General features: G+C 44.4%; 1 protein-coding gene across 2 annotated transcripts in view; it reads left to right on the forward strand.

The window, feature by feature from the left end:
• The window catches only part of yipf2 (Yip1 domain family, member 2), a 60,076-nt gene that overhangs the window by 36,001 nt on the left and 3,565 nt on the right, over window positions 1–20,510 (forward strand). For both annotated transcript variants that reach the window (XM_083779861.1, XM_083779860.1), the window contains exons 6-8: window positions 6,625–6,741; window positions 17,246–17,412; window positions 19,804–19,986. In XM_083779861.1, coding sequence (XP_083635987.1) covers window positions 6,625–6,741; window positions 17,246–17,412; window positions 19,804–19,986 — 467 coding nt within the window. The remainder of the gene's footprint in view (window positions 1–6,624; window positions 6,742–17,245; window positions 17,413–19,803; window positions 19,987–20,510) is intronic.

The following is a 20,510-nucleotide window of genomic DNA, read 5'->3' on the forward strand; positions in this document are numbered from 1 at the left end:
ATCTGTGATTCATTGTGTATGGCAGTAGACGGGTTGGTATGGAGAAAGCGGATGTCGGGGGAAGATAGCTTGGGAGCTTGACTGTCTTACTTTGGCAGACTAGGTTAGGGTTGTGTGGTTGCAGTGATGTGTTTACAATTTGCAATCTAGGCATTTAGCAGACACTCTTAACCCATTCTGACCGGGCACCCATTTTGGTGTCAGCATCATGTTATGCTTTAGCTATTGAAAAATAGCAGATCTACAAGCTCATATCGCGCCACCGAGTGGCGCGATACGAGCTTGTAGGTCTGCTATTTTTGAAAAAAATCGAAGAGCGAGTGACTGACATTTCTAGAATCTGATCTCAGGTCAGAATGGGTTCATCAGGACCAGTGTGTGTCCGGTGGAAACCTTCGTATGAATCTGATCTCAGGTCAGAATGGGTTCATCAGGACCAGTGTTAGTGTGTGTCCGGTGGAAACCTTCGTATGAATCTGATCTCAGGTCAGAATGGGTTTTAATCCAGAACGACTGTGTTCCTCCTCTGCTTTTATCTAGCAGGGATATTCAACTGCCGGCCCACGGGCCAAATGTGGCGTGCAGGGACCTCTCTTGACACAATGGACGCAACTGTGTCCCTTTCCGGGAGTCCCTGGACGCACTAATCAGTACTGCACTGTAACACAGAGTCCCTGGATGCACTAATCAGTACTGCACTGTAACACAGAGTCCCTGGACGCACTAATCAGTACTGCACTGTAACACTAGTCCCTGGACGCACTAATCAGTACTGCACTGTAACACTAGTCCCTGGACGCACTAATCAGTACTGCACTGTAACACAGAGTCCCTGGATGCACTAATCAGTACTGCACTGTAACAAGGAGTCCCTGGACGCACTAATCAGTACTGCACTGTAACACAGAGTCCCTGGACGCACTAATCAGTACTGCACTGTAACACAGAGTCCCTGGACGCACTAATCAGTACTGCACTGTAACACAGAGTCCCTGGACGCACTAATCAGTACTGCACTGTAACACTAGAACCTGGACGCACTAATCAGTACTGCACTGTAACACTAGAACCTGGATGCACTAATCAGTACTGCACTGTAACACTAGTCCCTGGACGCACTAATCAGTACTGCACTGTAACACTAGAACCTGGACGCACTAATCAGTACTGCACTGTAACACTAGTCCCTGGACGCACTAATCAGTACTGCACTGTAACACTAGTCCCTGGACGCACTAATCAGTACTGCACTGTAACACAGAGTCCCTGGATGCACTAATCAGTACTGCACTGTAACACAGAGTCCCTGGACGCACTAATCAGTACTGCACTGTAACAAGGAGTCCCTGGATGCACTAATCAGTACTGCACTGTAACACTAGTCCCTGGACGCACTAATCAGTACTGCACTGTAACACAGAGTCCCTGGATGCACTAATCAGTACTGCACTGTAACACAGAGTCCCTGGACGCACTAATCAGTACTGCACTGTAACACAGAGTCCCTGGACGCACTAATCAGTACTGCACTGTAACACTAGAACCTGGACGCACTAATCAGTACTGCACTGTAACACTAGTCCCTGGACGCACTAATCAGTACTGCACTGTAACACAGAGTCCCTGGATGCACTAATCAGTACTGCACTGTAACAAGGAGTCCCTGGACGCACTAATCAGTACTGCACTGTAACACTAGAACCTGGACGCACTAATCAGTACTGCACTGTAACACAGAGTCCCTGGACGCACTAATCAGTACTGCACTGTAACACAGAGTCCCTGGACGCACTAATCAGTACTGCACTGTAACACTAGAACCTGGACGCACTAATCAGTACTGCACTGTAACACTAGTCCCTGGACGCACTAATCAGTACTGCACTGTAACACTAGAACCTGGATGCACTAATCAGTACTGCACTGTAACACTAGTCCCTGGACGCACTAATCAGTACTGCACTGTAACACAGAGTCCCTGGACGCACTAATCAGTACTGCACTGTAACACTAGTCCCTGGATGCACTAATCAGTACAGCACTGTAACACAGAGTCCCTGGACGCACTAATCAGTACTGCACTGTAACACTAGTCCCTGGACGCACTAATCAGTACTGCACTGTAACAAGGAGTCCCTGGACGCACTAATCAGTACTGCACTGTAACACAGAGTCCCTGGACGCACTAATCAGTACTGCACTGTAACACTAGTCCCTGGACGCACTAATCAGTACTGCACTGTAACACTAGTCCCTGGACGCACTAATCAGTACTGCACTGTAACACAGAGTCCCTGGACGCACTAATCAGTACTGCACTGTAACACTAGTCCCTGGACGCACTAATCAGTACTGCACTGTAACACTAGTCCCTGGACGCACTAATCAGTACTGCACTGTAACAAGGAGTCCCTGGATGCACTAATCAGTACTGCACTGTAACACAGAGTCCCTGGACGCACTAATCAGTACTGCACTGTAACACAGAGTCCCTGGACGCACTAATCAGTACTGCACTGTAACACAGAGTCCCTGGATGCACTAATCAGTACTGCACTGTAACAAGGAGTCCCTGGACGCACTAATCAGTACTGCACTGTAACACAGAATCCCTGGACGCACTAATCAGTACTGCACTGTAACACAGAGTCCCTGGACGCACTAATCAGTACTGCACTGTAACACTAGTCCCTGGACGCACTAATCAGTACTGCACTGTAACACAGAGTCCCTGGACGCACTAATCAGTACTGCACTGTAACACTAGAACCTGGACGCACTAATCAGTACTGCACTGTAACACTAGTCCCTGGACGCACTAATCAGTACTGCACTGTAACACAGAGTCCCTGGATGCACTAATCAGTACTGCACTGTAACACTAGTCCCTGGACGCACTAATCAGTACTGCACTGTAACACTAGAACCTGGACGCACTAATCAGTACTGCACTGTAACACAGAGTCCCTGGATGCACTAATCAGTACTGCACTGTAACACTAGTCCCTGGACGCACTAATCAGTACTGCACTGTAACACTAGAACCTGGATGCACTAATCAGTACTGCACTGTAACACTAGTCCCTGGACGCACTAATCAGTACTGCACTGTAACAAGGAGTCCCTGGACGCACTAATCAGTACTGCACTGTAACACAGAGTCCCTGGATGCACTAATCAGTACTGCACTGTAACACTAGTCCCTGGACGCACTAATCAGTACTGCACTGTAACACTAGTCCCTGGATGCACTAATCAGTACTGCACTGTAACACAGAGTCCCTGGATGCACTAATCAGTACTGCACTGTAACACAGAGTCCCTGGATGCACTAATCAGTACTGCACTGTAACACTAGTCCCTGGACGCACTAATCAGTACTGCACTGTAACACAGAGTCCCTGGATGCACTAATCAGTACTGCACTGTAACACTAGTCCCTGGACACACTAATCAGTACTGCACTGTAACACAGAGTCCCTGGATGCACTAATCAGTACTGCACTGTAACAAGGAGTCCCTGGACACACTAATCAGTACTGCACTGTAACACTAGAACCTGGATGCACTAATCAGTACTGCACTGTAACACTAGTCCCTGGACACACTAATCAGTACTGCACTGTAACACTAGTCCCTGGACGCACTAATCAGTACTGCACTGTAACACTAGTCCCTGGACGCACTAATCAGTACTGCACTGTAACACTAGTCCCTGGACACACTAATCAGTACTGCACTGTAACACTAGTCCCTGGACACACTAATCAGTACTGCACTGTAACACTAGTCCCTGGACGCACTAATCAGTACTGCACTGTAACACTAGTCCCTGGACACACTAATCAGTACTGCACTGTAACACTAGTCCCTGGACGCACTAATCAGTACTGCACTGTAACACAGAGTCCCTGGATGCACTAATCAGTACTGCACTGTAACACAGAGTCCCTGGACGCACTAATCAGTACTGCACTGTAACACAGAGTCCCTGGATGCACTAATCAGTACTGCACTGTAACAAGGAGTCCCTGGACGCACTAATCAGTACTGCACTGTAACACAGAGTCCCTGGACGCACTAATCAGTACTGCACTGTAACACAGAGTCCCTGGACGCACTAATCAGTACTGCACTGTAACACTAGTCCCTGGACGCACTAATCAGTACTGCACTGTAACACTAGAACCTGGACGCACTAATCAGTACTGCACTGTAACACTAGTCCCTGGACGCACTAATCAGTACTGCACTGTAACACTAGTCCCTGGATGCACTAATCAGTACTGCACTGTAACACTAGTCCCTGGACGCACTAATCAGTACTGCACTGTAACACTAGAACCTGGACGCACTAATCAGTACTGCACTGTAACACTAGTCCCTGGATGCACTAATCAGTACTGCACTGTAACACTAGAACCTGGACGCACTAATCAGTACTGCACTGTAACAAGGAGTCCCTGGACGCACTAATCAGTACTGCACTGTAACACTAGTCCCTGGATGCACTAATCAGTACTGCACTGTAACACTAGAACCTGGACGCACTAATCAGTACTGCACTGTAACAAGGAGTCCCTGGACGCACTAATCAGTACTGCACTGTAACACAGAGTCCCTGGACGCACTAATCAGTACTGCACTGTAACACAGAGTCCCTGGACGCACTAATCAGTACTGCACTGTAACAAGGAGTCCCTGGACGCACTAATCAGTACTGCACTGTAACACTAGTCCCTGGACGCACTAATCAGTACTGCACTGTAACACTAGAACCTGGACGCACTAATCAGTACTGCACTGTAACACTAGTCCCTGGACGCACTAATCAGTACTGCACTGTAACACTAGTCCCTGGATGCACTAATCAGTACTGCACTGTAACACTAGTCCCTGGACGCACTAATCAGTACTGCACTGTAACACTAGAACCTGGACGCACTAATCAGTACTGCACTGTAACACTAGTCCCTGGATGCACTAATCAGTACTGCACTGTAACACTAGAACCTGGACGCACTAATCAGTACTGCACTGTAACAAGGAGTCCCTGGACGCACTAATCAGTACTGCACTGTAACACTAGTCCCTGGATGCACTAATCAGTACTGCACTGTAACACTAGAACCTGGACGCACTAATCAGTACTGCACTGTAACAAGGAGTCCCTGGACGCACTAATCAGTACTGCACTGTAACACAGAGTCCCTGGACGCACTAATCAGTACTGCACTGTAACACAGAGTCCCTGGACGCACTAATCAGTACTGCACTGTAACAAGGAGTCCCTGGACGCACTAATCAGTACTGCACTGTAACACAGAGTCCCTGGACGCACTAATCAGTACTGCACTGTAACACAGAGTCCCTGGACGCACTAATCAGTACTGCACTGTAACACTAGAACCTGGATGCACTAATCAGTACTGCACTGTAACACTAGAACCTGGATGCACTAATCAGTACTGCACTGTAACACTAGTCCCTGGACGCACTAATCAGTACTGCACTGTAACACTAGAACCTGGATGCACTAATCAGTACTGCACTGTAACACTAGTCCCTGGACGCACTAATCAGTACTGCACTGTAACACAGAGTCCCTGGACGCACTAATCAGTACTGCACTGTAACACAGAGTCCCTGGACGCACTAATCAGTACTGCACTGTAACACAGAGTCCCTGGACGCACTAATCAGTACTGCACTGTAACAAGGAGTCCCTGGATGCACTAATCAGTACTGCACTGTAACAAGGAGTCCCTGGACGCACTAATCAGTACTGCACTGTAACACTAGAACCTGGATGCACTAATCAGTACTGCACTGTAACACTAGTCCCTGGACGCACTAATCAGTACTGCACTGTAACAAGGAGTCCCTGGATGCACTAATCAGTACTGCACTGTAACACTAGTCCCTGGACGCACTAATCAGTACTGCACTGTAACACAGAGTCCCTGGACGCACTAATCAGTACTGCACTGTAACACTAGTCCCTGGACGCACTAATCAGTACTGCACTGTAACACTAGTCCCTGGACGCACTAATCAGTACTGCACTGTAACAAGGAGTCCCTGGATGCACTAATCAGTACTGCACTGTAACACAGAGGCCCTGGACGCACTAATCAGTACTGCACTGTAACACAGAGTCCCTGGACGCACTAATCAGTACTGCACTGTAACACAGAGTCCCTGGACGCACTAATCAGTACTGCACTGTAACAAGGAGTCCCTGGACGCACTAATCAGTACTGCACTGTAACACGAATTCACGTAAAACCGTGGTTAAAAAAAACAACAATCCACGGACACAATGATTTTGCATGGCCACATCAGACCTCATCCGACATTATAAACAATAAAATTCACCTAGAAATCGTTGTAAACACAAGATAGAAATGATAATCAGCCTCGGAATTCGTTAGGGTCATTTCTTTGAGCATAACTCTTTGTGTGTGTGTGTGTGTGTGTGTGTGTGTGTGTGTGTGTGTGTGTGTGTGTGTGTGTGTGTGTGTGTGTGTGTGTGTGTGTGTGTGTGTGTGTGTGTGTGTGTGTGTGTGTGTGTGTGTGTGTGTGTGTGTGTGTGTGTGTGTGTGTGTGTGTGTGTGTGTGTAGGGCCATTCTGGATCTGTGTGACGCTGGTCTTCTCGGTGGCCATCAGCGGAAACCTGTCTACCTTTCTGAGCCAGATGGGAGACCCGTCATACCACTACAGACCCCAGTTCCATAGAGGTAAGATCCACAAAAGCTCATGTTTTAATAATAGTAATAGAAAAACTGTCCGTGTCTCAGGACGAAATTGCAATGATACAACAAACAGAGCTACGAGGCAGAGACAAGTCCCTACCAGGAAGTGAAACTGAGTTTTACGTCCATGTGGTTTCCGCATGATTTGGAAGTTTAGGTTTAGTTTTACTGAGGTTAGGTTTAGGGTTGGGTTTAGGCAGTTTTATTGAGGTTAGGTTTAGGCTGCAAAAACGAGAACTGTCAATCACAGCGACTACTGGCCAATCACAGCAGGGTTTCCTGGAGCTGTGGTGGGATGAGTGGTTTCCACATGGATTCCTTCACAGGGAGTTGCAAAACTCATTGGAAAACACATTTTGAACGTGTTACAGTACAGATTAGCCATTGAAAAAATGGATGTCACACGTCATGACCCTTTGGTCCATTTGGTTCTATTTGTACACTCAGAGTTAAGGGGGTCCTCGAAAATACAACATTTGAGAACTACTGTCCTAGTGGACTCCTAATTGTGTCATAGTAAATCAGTGTCATACATATTCTGAAGAAAATCTGACATTCAGTGTTATGATCATCAGTGTCCATAGCAGTGGTAGTGATCCTCATGGTGTTCTCTGTGTGTTAGTGTCCATAGCAGTGGTAGTGATCCTCATGGTGTTCTCTGTGTGTTAGTGTCCATAGCAGTGGTAGTGATCCTCATGGTGTTCTCTGTGTGTTAGTGTCCATAGCAGTGGTAGTGATCCTCATGGTGTTCTCTGTGTGTTAGTGTCCATAGCAGTGGTAGTGATCCTCATGGTGTTCTCTGTGTGTTAGTGTCCATAGCAGTGGTAGTGATCCTCATGGTGTTCTCTGTGTGTTAGTGTCCATAGCAGTGGTAGTGATCCTCATGGTGTTCTCTGTGTGTTAGTGTCCATAGCAGTGGTAGTGATCCTCATGGTGTTCTCTGTGTGTTAGTGTCCATAGCAGTGGTAGTGATCCTCATGGTGTTCTCTGTGTGTTAGTGTCCATAGCAGTGGTAGTGATCCTCATGGTGTTCTCTGTGTGTTAGTGTCCATAGCAGTGGTAGTGATCCTCATGGTGTTCTCTGTGTGTTAGTGTCCATAGCAGTGGTAGTGATCCTCATGGTGTTCTCTGTGTGTTAGTGTCCATAGCAGTGGTAGTGATCCTCATGGTGTTCTCTGTGTGTTAGTGTCCATAGCAGTGGTAGTGATCCTCATGGTGTTCTCTGTGTGTTAGTGTCCATAGCAGTGGTAGTGATCCTCATGGTGTTCTCTGTGTGTTAGTGTCCATAGCAGTGGTAGTGATCCTCATGGTGTTCTCTGTGTGTTAGTGTCCATAGCAGTGGTAGTGATCCTCATGGTGTTCTCTGTGTGTTAGTGTCCATAGCAGTGGTAGTGATCCTCATGGTGTTCTCTGTGTGTTAGTGTCCATAGCAGTGGTAGTGATCCTCATGGTGTTCTCTGTGTGTTAGTGTCCATAGCAGTGGTAGTGATCCTCATGGTGTTCTCTGTGTTTTAGTGTCCATAGCAGTGGTAGTGATCCTCATGGTGTTCTCTGTGTGTTAGTGTCCATAGCAGTGGTAGTGATCCTCATGGTGTTCTCTGTGTGTTAGTGTCCATAGCAGTGGTAGTGATCCTCATGGTGTTCTCTGTGTGTTAGTGTCCATAGCAGTGGTAGTGATCCTCATGGTGTTCTCTGTGTGTTAGTGTCCATAGCAGTGGTAGTGATCCTCATGGTGTTCTCTGTGTGTTAGTGTCCATAGCAGTGGTAGTGATCCTCATGGTGTTCTCTGTGTGTTAGTGTCCATAGCAGTGGTAGTGATCCTCATGGTGTTCTCTGTGTGTTAGTGTCCATAGCAGTGGTAGTGATCCTCATGGTGTTCTCTGTGTGTTAGTGTCCATAGCAGTGGTAGTGATCCTCATGGTGTTCTCTGTGTGTTAGTGTCCATAGCAGTGGTAGTGATCCTCATGGTGTTCTCTGTGTGTTAGTGTCCATAGCAGTGGTAGTGATCCTCATGGTGTTCTCTGTGTGTTAGTGTCCATAGCAGTGGTAGTGATCCTCATGGTGTTCTCTGTGTGTTAGTGTCCATAGCAGTGGTAGTGATCCTCATGGTGTTCTCTGTGTGTTAGTGTCCATAGCAGTGGTAGTGATCCTCATAGTGTTCTCTGTGTGTTAGTGTCCATAGCAGTGTGTCGTGGAAGTTTAGAGATAAACATTGTAAGAATACTCCAAGTGTTTTATGACGTCACTGTCCCATGTGGTGAATGCCTTGTGGCTATGTTGGGGGTTGTCGTGTGGGAGAAGAGAAGAGCTATAAAAGCTGTCGTTGGTTGTCAATCTGGGAGTCAGACTGGGGTTTCCATACATGGGGTTGGTTCATGTAAGTCTTGTCTCCTTGCTCGAGTAAAATCTCTATACTCTATAACTCAGAATTCTTGTGTTGCCTCATTATTCATTGTTGTGATTTGGTTTTGAGCATATGTCCACAGATTCCAGTACAATTTGGAGGTGTCCCATCGAGATGTGCTGTGCTTGGCGGGTCGGCCCGGTGGGGTAAAGTTCTGTCTTTCGGCTGGGCCGACGTCGCGCAAGTGAGTATATGGGTCTGTTTGGATGTTCAGAAAATGAGGTATTGCTTTTATTCAGAGTTTTAAAGTATAGTGATGAAGTTGGTTGTGATCACAATTGTTTTTTTTGGATGGCCTATATTAAAGAGGGAAACTGTGAAGTTTTGCCTTTCATATGTACATATGAGAGATGGGGGAACAGAGTTTGGTTGGTTGAATGACTCAAGACATGAGGTCTGACGAATGGTAGGGAATAAAGTAGTCTATTCAACAAACCATTCATTAAGTTGCCTGCTGTCTAATAGGGGGACAAGAGATCCTGCCAGGGTATCCTGTTGTTTTAAGAAACAACGAAAGTTGGCTAGCCAGTGTGTGAATGTAGGCCTACGGTGTGTGAGTGTTTGAGTGTGTTTGCCTATCTGCCTGTGTGTGTGTGACTGTGAGTGAGGCAGGGTGTCAGGATGACAGGGAGAGAATATGTGGAAATGGGAGATTTTGATGATCTAAAATGGAGATATGGTAATACATTTTAGTCACATGATATGACATAATTCTCGAGTCGAGGAAATGGTTCCATAATATGGATGAAAGTAAGGATGTGAAACGAAGGAGAGTGTGAGAGTGGTATGGTTTCATTTTTTTCTTGGCATATTATATTTGGTGTGTTGAAATGATAAGATATTCTATTTTAGATATTGTTACTGTGTAATTTGTGGAGTTAAAAGTACATCTTGATGAAATAGTGAGCCTATGGTAGTTTAATCTATCAACTACATTTTATATGTGGGGTCAAAGTATTCTTGATGGAAATGGTAACTGCGGAAATACCTCAAATGTGCAGTGGAATGTCTGAATTAGGACTATTTATTTTTCTTCCTCCTTAACCTGGCATGATGGCAGTCTATATGGCTCCCTGCAAGGGGAGTTGTCATAAAATTTAGGATTGTTTTATGTAGAAAAACAAAATGTAATCTAAATTCCCCAGGCAGGCCATGCCCTGATTAATATTGTAAGTTAGTTTAAGAGAAAATACGTGACGTGTTGTATGAGTATGTTATGGGTAGTCTTGTAAATCGCTCCGGTTTGAGAGCGTATGTGCTAGAGCCACAGGGGAGGTTTAAAATTGAATTGGCTTTCATTTGGGGTCCAATTAGAAGGTCCAAGCTAGGTAGATGAGATATATTTCTCATTGTAAATGATCACATTTAGGACATTTCATATCCTTTGTAAAATTAGGTATAGGTTAATGTGGATTGTTAAGCCTACAGGTTTTTATCTTAGTCAAAACAATATAGCTGCATGGGTAATTTGATTCTGTGACAAAACAGTTGTTTAAATGTAAATTAGGGAGTGATCGAGTGCATTTGACACCTGAGGAGTGCATGCAGGAAGTCAGTGGCTTGACTTGCTAGTGTGGAGCAGTTTGAGTAAAATAGAACACATAGCCTAAATTTAAGGAAATTGTTAGGATAGTGAATTTTAAGATGATACATTTGTGCATACCGATAGGAAAGAGTTTAAAAAATGGCAGTTCTACAAGCATGTTGTTAAAAAGTAAAGTAGTGAAACGGTGAGAACTAGTGTTGATGCTAGCCTGGGGTCATGCTGTGAGATAATTACCCCTGTAATTGGTTTATTGTTTATTTGCTATTCCGAGGGCTCCTCTGTCTCTGTGTGACGGCTCATGTTACAGACAGGAGAGTAAGTACATTATGAAGCCATTGTAGAAATTAACCAAAGCTAGGTGATCCCCTATTATGAATGTAAAGGATTACTTTCCAGGATAGTTACCTTGTAGCATTTCTATGGTTGTTTGTTTTTTATGGTGTGAGAGACAGTATTGAATGTTGTCCTTGAAGTGAGTTTATACTCATTCTGTGGGGACAGTATGCAAATGAGTATGCATGTCTGTGACTAAGTGAGAGGAGCATGAGTGTGTCACAGTGTGACTGTGTGAAAGTTTAGTGTCTAGTGTCTATATCCACTATTTAGTGGATATGATGACACAGGAGTAAATCCCAGTGGACATTGTCCAAGAGAAATATTCAGTTTCATGCGAGGATATTTTGACATGTCAGATTGAGAATAATAGTATGTTGTTGATTGAGAAAAGGAAAAGCAATAGTGACAGATAATAGTATGTTGTTAATGTCAAACTGGTTGAGGTTTAAGATAAAAGCATGTGGGCCGAATTATAAATACCTCTTGCCTTGGTAAAAATAGGAGGTTAAAGAAGTGCGGATGGAAGGATAAGGTTAGGCTATAGTGCTGTATTGTTACAGCAACAGGGTGACAGATGAGACCAGTTGCATACTACTCAAAGCAGCTTTCAGCTGCTACAGCTGGTCAAAGTTTCTTCATCTTTGGTGGCATATAGACAAGAACTGTCTTGGTTCCACATGCAGTCTCGTCCAAAAGTAACTATGGTTCAAATCGACATGCACCGGTATGTGCCCCCAGGTGTCGGCCTCGGCCATATCTCCCAGCTGGTGATTGTCCCAGTGACCCCAGAGGGGGGGTAGTAGTGGTTAGTTGAAATAGTCAACAGGAAGAAACAGCTGGTGGTCTATATAGGAAGAAAATCAGTGCTCACAGCGTCTCTCTCACTGTCAACCCCACTGTCACAGAGACGGAGCAGTTGGGTGTCGCCATGTCCGCTTATTATAAGCGCTTTTGGGCTTGTATTATAATAGCCTAGTCAGGTTTCTTTTGGGCTTGTTTCCATAGACATGGCTGCTTGTTTCTCTTCCAAAATCTGGCAACACTGCCAGTTGGGAGGGTCTTGTTGTTGTAGAACGCATGTGCCCTCTCAGAGTCACAATCACTAGTTAGTGAATGCAGAGATGAATAAACCAGATATGCCGACATGAACAACTACATTTAATGAGCATGTAACAGTATTATGAGATTATTTGAAGGACAGGAACCCAAAAGTTAAAATACGGGAGGGGACATAACAGCTACAACTACAAATTGCAAAATTTAGTATGCAAAGGATTGCAATATTATGGAAAGATAAATGTACAACTGTCAACAAAGCTTCATCCTGTTCCGTTGAGAAGAGGATACCACGATCAAATCCAACCTACTGGTTTTGTTTTTTCCAGTATGAGGAGGGTTGATACAACGTACTGAACATTGAACATTGGTCACTAAATGGACATTGATGAACTGACATTGTGAGATGGAAAACACTGGCGGACTGGGAATCGCTGAAAAACTGGGAGTACGATTCTTGAACCAACCTGCTTGTGACAGCTGAGTGCAAAGGAAGCTATTTTTGTGACTGATCGTGTTTCTCTGCAGTGATGGAGGGATGAGGTGAAGCCGACAGGTGTACATTGGGATCAAAATGATAGTGAGTGAGTAGAGTTGCGTTTGTGTAGTTGTAGCTGCTATGGAAAACAGTAGGTTGTGGTTGCTGTGAGTGACAGGACGTAAACTTATCTTAAAAGAGAACTGGGGGGTTCCAGCTGTCGCAAGGCACTTGTCTGAGTTCCTCCGACATGGTAGTGGAGACAGTAAAACCCCCCCCTGAATGTTAATGATTTTACAACTTGTTCAAGGCATAATCAGCTGCTCAGAGCTAGGCTTGCTGAGCCATGAGGCCATAAGGCCCAGGAGCTTAACTCCTGTTTCTGTAGCGTGAGGCATCTGATGTACAAGTACACCCCCTGGACATGACGCTAGTGTGTCGCGGGAACTTGCCCAGTCCAATTATTGATGCTGAGTGTCAAGCAGGGAGGCATTGGGTCCCATTTTTACAGTCTTTGGTATGTCCCGGCCGGGGATTGAACCCAACCTCCCAGTCTCAGGCCGGACACTCTAACCACAAGGCCACTGAACTGAATTGGTCAGAGTTTAGATATTACAATACTAATATAAATTAGTGCAGTTCAATAGTACAGTATTACATGAGAAATAGGTATGTGTGTGCACTCAAATAAGAAGTTGAACAGTTAGAATTCTACTGCAGTCATATAGGTCACGTCGAGGTAAAATAATCAGTCACTATCCATACAGTATCAGAGGGAAATTGGTTTGCAGACTCTATGGGAAAAAGACAGCTGAGTCTAAGACAGGGGCGCTGCAGATGTTTCTTGATTCCGCTGGGAAAGCGGCGGTGTACCATTTTGCGGAAATGTTGGATCAAAATCCGTCACATAATCACAAAATGGGGTTGTATAGTGATCCGTCCCTGTTATGTCATCAACAATGGAACAGAATAAAATCAGTCAAACTCTACATAGTATTGGATCGGTTAGAGAATTAATTAGGATAAGTACAGTATATTGAGGCATAGTTTTGTTAAATAACAAGTGATTTGAATAGTATTAGTGTAATGTGTGTCACAGAAGCGGAACTTCAATACAGTTCAGTCAGACAACTCAAGGAGGATGTAATATATATATTTATTGATGTAAGATAATCAATGCAATATATCTGTTATGGTTTGGCGATGTATTGGATCTGTTTTTTTTAGGTACTCAGGTCAAGCGCATCAGTCCCGACCATAGGGACTCTGAAACCCCCGTACCTAAACAGTAGATCCAAAACGAAAGCAGAATTGAGTGCAGGTTGTGTGACAGCAGCACGCTGATACAACAACAGTAAGCGAGCGAGCAGGAGGATGAATGCAAAACCTTCGGTTAAAATAGCCGGTATGAGAGATTGGGTGAGCTGTGATTGGCTGAGTGAATCATGTGGATGAGAGCCTGATGCTGCAGTGGTCCAATTAACGGCCAGCGCGCTGACTGAGGTTTCCTGACCGAACTTGCTCTGTGCATGTCTATGACAGGCAAATGCTCATTAGTAAGAGCGATGCAGTAATGCAGTATGAGCTGTGCAATTTAAATAAGTAAAATAAATAAGGGAAAGACACTGACATCAGGACAAGAAAATAATAGTGATTATGACTACTATTGTGTGAGTTAAATGTAAAACATACTGTACTAGGATAACCTGTTTACATGGTCAGAATATGATCAAGCCGGAATAAGCTAGGCTTATTAAAGATAGGCTAGGCTTATATTGATGAGTTATACATTGTTCGATTATTCAAAAAGTCTGATAAGGGGCTGTATACCACAGATTAGATAGACCTAAGTTAGGAAAGTGTTTTAGCATTACATATTGGTCTGACCACATATGGCCGGTGTGAACATTTTTTAAATAATGGTTGATGTTCTGTGAGCTGTTTGTCATCATAGGGAAATATCCGAGAAAATAATAAAAACAGGGAATGAAAGTTAGAAGTTCCTGTGTAGTTTTGTTTAAAACTATTGATTTGAGTGTCATTTGTGAACTTTGATACTAGAATAGAGTCTTGTTTTCGGGGGACGCCCCGGAAATAAATAGGCAAAGATGCGTGTTGTGTCATGAGATTGATTTATTGATCCCTCACATGTGTGTAGCATGATTACTAATGGAATGGCTAACCTAATTGTGCATGCGCGTCGAAAGTGTATATATATTGCTGTGATTGCAGGAAAGAGTATCATTGGATTGTGGAAATCAGATCTGTAAGTATTAAATGCAACATTTTGATGTTCTGAAGAGATTTCCTTGATACTGCTGTATGTTATATTGTAGTTATATTGTCATGGCTGGCTCTTGTTATGACAAAATCAGGAGCAGGGTAGGCTAGTAAAAAAGCAGGCTGAATAAGTCAAGGTGCCACTTACACCTTCTGTAAGTAAGGAATCAACAGTCTATAAAGTAACAGCTGACTGGTATATATATATGTGTCCATGTTAAAAGTATTATCATATTCCCGTCATATTACAAAGTGTTGAGTCCACCGTCAACACTCTAGATAGACTAGATAGAGTAGGGCCTTTTAAAAAATTGGTTTGTAGTATGTTTTTTTCCAGCTCCATATGATCCTATGAAGACGACAACATGAATGATGATGATGATGATGAATGATGATGATGATGATGATGATGTGCGATCATGTCTGCTACTATGACACTGAGGGTCCTAAATGAGAGTGCTGTTAGCACTCTGAACTCTGAATCCGGCGATCATGTGCGGTCATGTGCCCCAGGAATGTCACCTGTGGGGTGACAATTTCTGGTCTTTTGGGAAGCCGGGACGTGTGCTGTTCTGTTGAAAATGGCCAATCTGCAAATTCGCAACATGTCTGGGCCCTGCACATTGTGAAAGAACTAAAAAGACTTGGCTTGCTCCTCAAAGTGGCCTGATGGACAATTCTGAATGGACACACTATGGTGCTGAGATGTTTTCTTGGGTCCAATGTCGGCAACGGTTATTGTATGTTTAATTTGGCGTTGCCTTATTTGTTTGTTGTTATAAAACCATTGTGTCACTGTATATTGATTTATGTTTGTGCCTGAATACCTGTGTATTCTGGTGTGTTTTGTTGTGTATACTATGTTGTGGATTTTATGTTTTTATCATGTCGTAAGCCATGTGGTGGTCGTTTTCTCTTATGAGATAGGCCGGTGTAGGAATTTTCCCAGAACGTTACGAGATAATGTTGTATGAAAAGGGGTTTTTCGCCTGCCCGTACGATATGAGTGAGTGTTTATTTTGTGTTCCAGGTTTTTGCCTGCATCTGCAATGTACTGATAAAATGGTGTTTATGAGTTTTTAAATGTTTAAAAGTGGGGTAATGTCGTGGAAGTTTAGAGATAAACATTGTAAGAATACTCCAAGTGTTTTATGACGTCACTGTCCCATGTGGTGAATGCCTTGTGGCTATGTTGGGGGTTGTCGTGTGGGAGAAGAGAAGAGCTATAAAAGCTGTCGTTGGTTGTCAATCTGGGAGTCAGACTGGGGTTTCCATACATGGGGTTGGTTCATGTAAGTCTTGTCTCCTTGCTCGAGTAAAATCTCTATACTCTATAACTCAGAATTCTTGTGTTGCCTCATTATTCATTGTTGTGATTTGGTTTTGAGCATATGTCCACAGATTCCAGTACAATTGGTAGTGATCCTCATGGTGTTCTCTGTGTGTTAGTGTCCATAGCAGTGGTAGTGATCCTCATGGTGTTCTCTGTGTCTTAGTGTCCATAGCAGTGGTAGTGATCCTCATGGTGTTCTCTGTGTGTTAGTGTCCATAGCAGTGGTAGTGATCCTCATGGTGTTCTCTGTGTGTTAGTGTCCATAGCAGTGGTAGTGATCCTCATAGTGTTCTCTGTGTGTTAGTGTCCATAGCAGTGGTAGTGATCCTCATGGTGTTCTCTGTGTGTTAGTGTCCATAGCAGTGGTAGTGATCCTCATGGTGTTCTCTGTGTCTTAGTGTCCATAGCAGTGGTAGTGATCCTCATGGTGTTCTCTGTGTGTTAGTGTCCATAGCAGTGGTAGTGATCCTCATGGTGTTCTCTGTGTCTTAGTGTCCATAGCAGTGGTAGTGATCCTCATGGTGTTCTCTGTGTGTTAGTGTCCATAGCAGTGGTAGTGATCCTCATGGTGTTCTCTGTGTGTTAGTGTCCATAGCAGTGGTAGTGATCCTCATGGTGTTCTCTGTGTGTTAGTGTCCATAGCAGTGGTAGTGATCCTCATGGTGTTCTCTGTGTGTTAGTGTCCATAGCAGTGGTAGTGATCCTCATGGTGTTCTCTGTGTGTTAGTGTCCATAGCAGTGGTAGTGATCCTCATGGTGTTCTCTGTGTGTTAGTGTCCATAGCAGTGGTAGTGATCCTCATGGTGTTCTCTGTGTTTTAGTGTCCATAGCAGTGGTAGTGATCCTCATGGTGTTCTCTGTGTGTTAGTGTCCATAGCAGTGGTAGTGATCCTCATGGTGTTCTCTGTGTGTTAGTGTCCATAGCAGTGGTAGTGATCCTCATGGTGTTCTCTGTGTTTTAGTGTCCATAGCGGCGGTAGTGATCCTCATGGTGTTCTCTGTGTGTTAATGTCCATAGCAGTGGTAGTGATCCTCATGGTGTTCTCTGTGTTTTAGTGTCCATAGCGGCGGTAGTGATCCTCATGTACGCCTGGCTGGTACCGCTGGCCGTGTGGGGCTTCCTGACCTGGAGGCAGGAAGCCGAGCGGCAGATCGGCGGATACTCCTTCCTGGAGACGGCCTGCGTCTACGGCTACTCCCTGTTCATATACATCCCTACGTCTGTGAGTACTGTACTGTTCACTGATCACTGTTCATTTTGGCAGGAACGTTTGATTACATTTTGGCCCCATTTTAGCAGTGGTGGAAAAAGTACTCTCATTACACTATACTTAACAGATTTAACGCCATTAATGTAGATCTACATTAATTTATAGATTCCATGCTTAGCGCCATTGCCGTAGATGTGCGGTATAATCGATCAAGTCATAATACTACTTACATTAGCGTTGGGTTGCTAGGTGATGTTGTCAACAGCAATGTGGCGTGCCATCTTGAATTTCACGCGCACCCGCGGCCACACTTTCTTTCGATTGCCTTCATTTCCAATTCCTTGTCCCAGATGGCATTTCTGGTCAAAACAAGGTTTATTTGATGGCCGATAGCCACCGCTGTAATGATCGCGATCAGGCTTTCTCATCGCCGATCGGGAGACCGGAAGTGGGCAACACACACAGTGTAAGTAACATTTATAACATTAGATTGCGGGTTTTGGCGTGAATTACAGCGAATGTATTTAATCCTGGTGGCTGGTGTGAAGTAGTGTTGAGTATCAATCAATACTGCAATAGAGAAATACTCTACTACAACACGTGAAACTCTGGAATTAAAAATTTACTTGAGTAAAAGTACAATGGTATTGGCATCAAAATGTACTTTACTGCGTTAAGTCATAATAATAAGTTACGTTCACTAACCTTTGAAGAATCACAGCGAATTGTACTTCCATTTCATGAAAATCCAGCTGAAAATAGTCCAGTCATTTGTTACCGAGTTGATGCAGAACATCAACACAGAGCAATGCAAGATGGAAAAAACGCTGTTGACTTGCATTGAACTCAGTTTGCCCTTGCAAGCCAGTGATAGGTTGATTTCCGGTAATGTCATCATAAAGCGCCACGATGTCCGCGACAAAGCTGGTATTTTCTTTTAAATACAGCGAATGAAACGTATAAAACAAAAGGCGGGTCATCAGGGAAAGACAATGGGAAATAGACGGGTTTGGTGGGTTCCGCAGGGAAACTGTTAAAGGTCATATAGACAAGTTTAAAGCCAAACCTTTAAATGTATATAGTTACATGGGAACATTCTCTGTGTTACCCCACTGCCATGCTTCCTCTGCTCCCACCACACAACAGAACAGTGGCCTATACAATTTTGCGCCTGACCCACCACTCAGACTGCCGACTTGCACACACACACACACACACACACACACACACACACACACACACACGGTGACGGTTAAGCTGGTGTTTCTTCAGATTTCTGGACTCACTGAAACTCTTTTCAGTAGTAAGGTGTCTCTTCTGTGTGGGTACGTCGGTGTGTCTTCAGGTTACTCCACCAAAATAAACTCTTGTCAATGTTTCTTTTCTGAGAAAGTCCACTGATGTAGTTGTACTTGATCATTGTAGGATCTTGGTTCATCTTTGTCTCCTCATTATGTATGGCTGGTTAAAGGGGTGATGATTCGATGAAAATCTGCTGATGAGATCTGTCCATTCTTCAGAATAGTTTTGGTAACGGATTTCATGAGTTTATGGAGGGCGACTTGAGGTGTGAAAAAATACACCTGCAAATCATACCTGAGTCTAGAAAAGTCTGCAACACTTAGATATCCTCCATACTGCCATTTGTAGTTCTGCCTCAACCTTCTCGTCATCCTCATGTCATCATCATGTCATCATCATGTGTCATCATCATGTGTCATCATCATGTGTCATCATCATGTGTCATCATCACATCAGTGAGCAGCACTGGTTGTTTCACTGCCTGGTGTGGGAACTGCACTGTCCTAAACCACAAAGCATTGCAATAGGTCGGGCAGACAGCTCCCCTTCAACTGGAAATCTACAGTGGTCTTTGTGTCAGTAGTTCAGAGGATGAAGGCAAAGCATATGCCCACATATAGGCAATAGGCATATATGGAAATCTGGTTTTGCAGAACCGCAGATCCAACCCAGTCTATGATCCAACCGCTATGCCAATTCATGGTCATTCAAATATATGGGCGTATGTTGATGACATCAGACAGGGAACAAACAGGGCGTATGTTGATGACATCAGACAGGGAACAAACAGGGTACAACAGGTACGAAGATTGGTAGTATAGTTCATCTAGTGCAGGTGTTGTTTAGTTATTTTGAGGCGCTAGCCCCTCCAACGTCTGGTTTTCAGAATTATGTTTTGTCGTTATTTTGAGGCGCTAGCCTCTCCAACGTCTGGCTTTCAGAATGATGTGGCAGCCAAGTGTCTATGGCTTGTTTAATGTTTGTTTTATTTTATTTCAATAGAAATCAACTCTGTGACCCAGGGCGATAGCGGCCGCTAGCGGCAGTGATGTTTACATGATTATTACAGTTGTATTTAGCTAGTCTTTCGTTTTAAACCAGGTGTTGTGGATCATCCCGGTGGAGTCGCTGCGTTGGATTCTGATCGTGGTCGCCATGGTGATCTCTGGCTCGGTGCTGGCTTTGACGTTCTGGCCGGTCGTACGTAATGACACCAAGGTGACGGCCGTCTCCACCCTTGTGACAATCCTGCTGCTGCACTCACTACTGGCCGTCGGATGCAAGGTAGTGCCTAGGGCTGTGTCACCAATCAGGGTTGGGATCAGTGTTCATATTACTATTATTAGTATTTATATTACTAATAAACAGTGTTGGGCATCGTTACTTTCTAAAGTAACGTCGTTAGGTTACTGGATTACTGCCCATGAAAATAATCCCTTACCGTTACAGATTACCTTCTGAGAAAAGTAACAAGTTAGATTATTTTCCGTTACCAGACAATTAAAACCCATTTTTAATGCTTGCGCAGGTTGTTTACATTGTAGGCTATTAGGCTACTGCCTACCGTCATTGCGCCGCATTATTACGGCCCTAATTAACTAAAAACGAGAATGATACACACCATGAACTGACCATAGACAATATCCCCTTTACAGCTCTCTCTTTATTAACGAATATAATTCGCCACAATCGCCAGTCTATACACGTAGGACTGGACAGAAAGGCTGTTGCGCTGCGCTCCAACCAGCCAACAGCGCACACAGATGCCCTCTCCACGGCGCGCACCGCGGCGCATGAACAACACCACC

Source organism: Protomyctophum parallelum (genome assembly GCF_964188405.1).
Source record: "Protomyctophum parallelum genome assembly, chromosome: 13".
NCBI classification, from domain to species: Eukaryota; Metazoa; Chordata; class Actinopteri; order Myctophiformes; family Myctophidae; genus Protomyctophum; species Protomyctophum parallelum.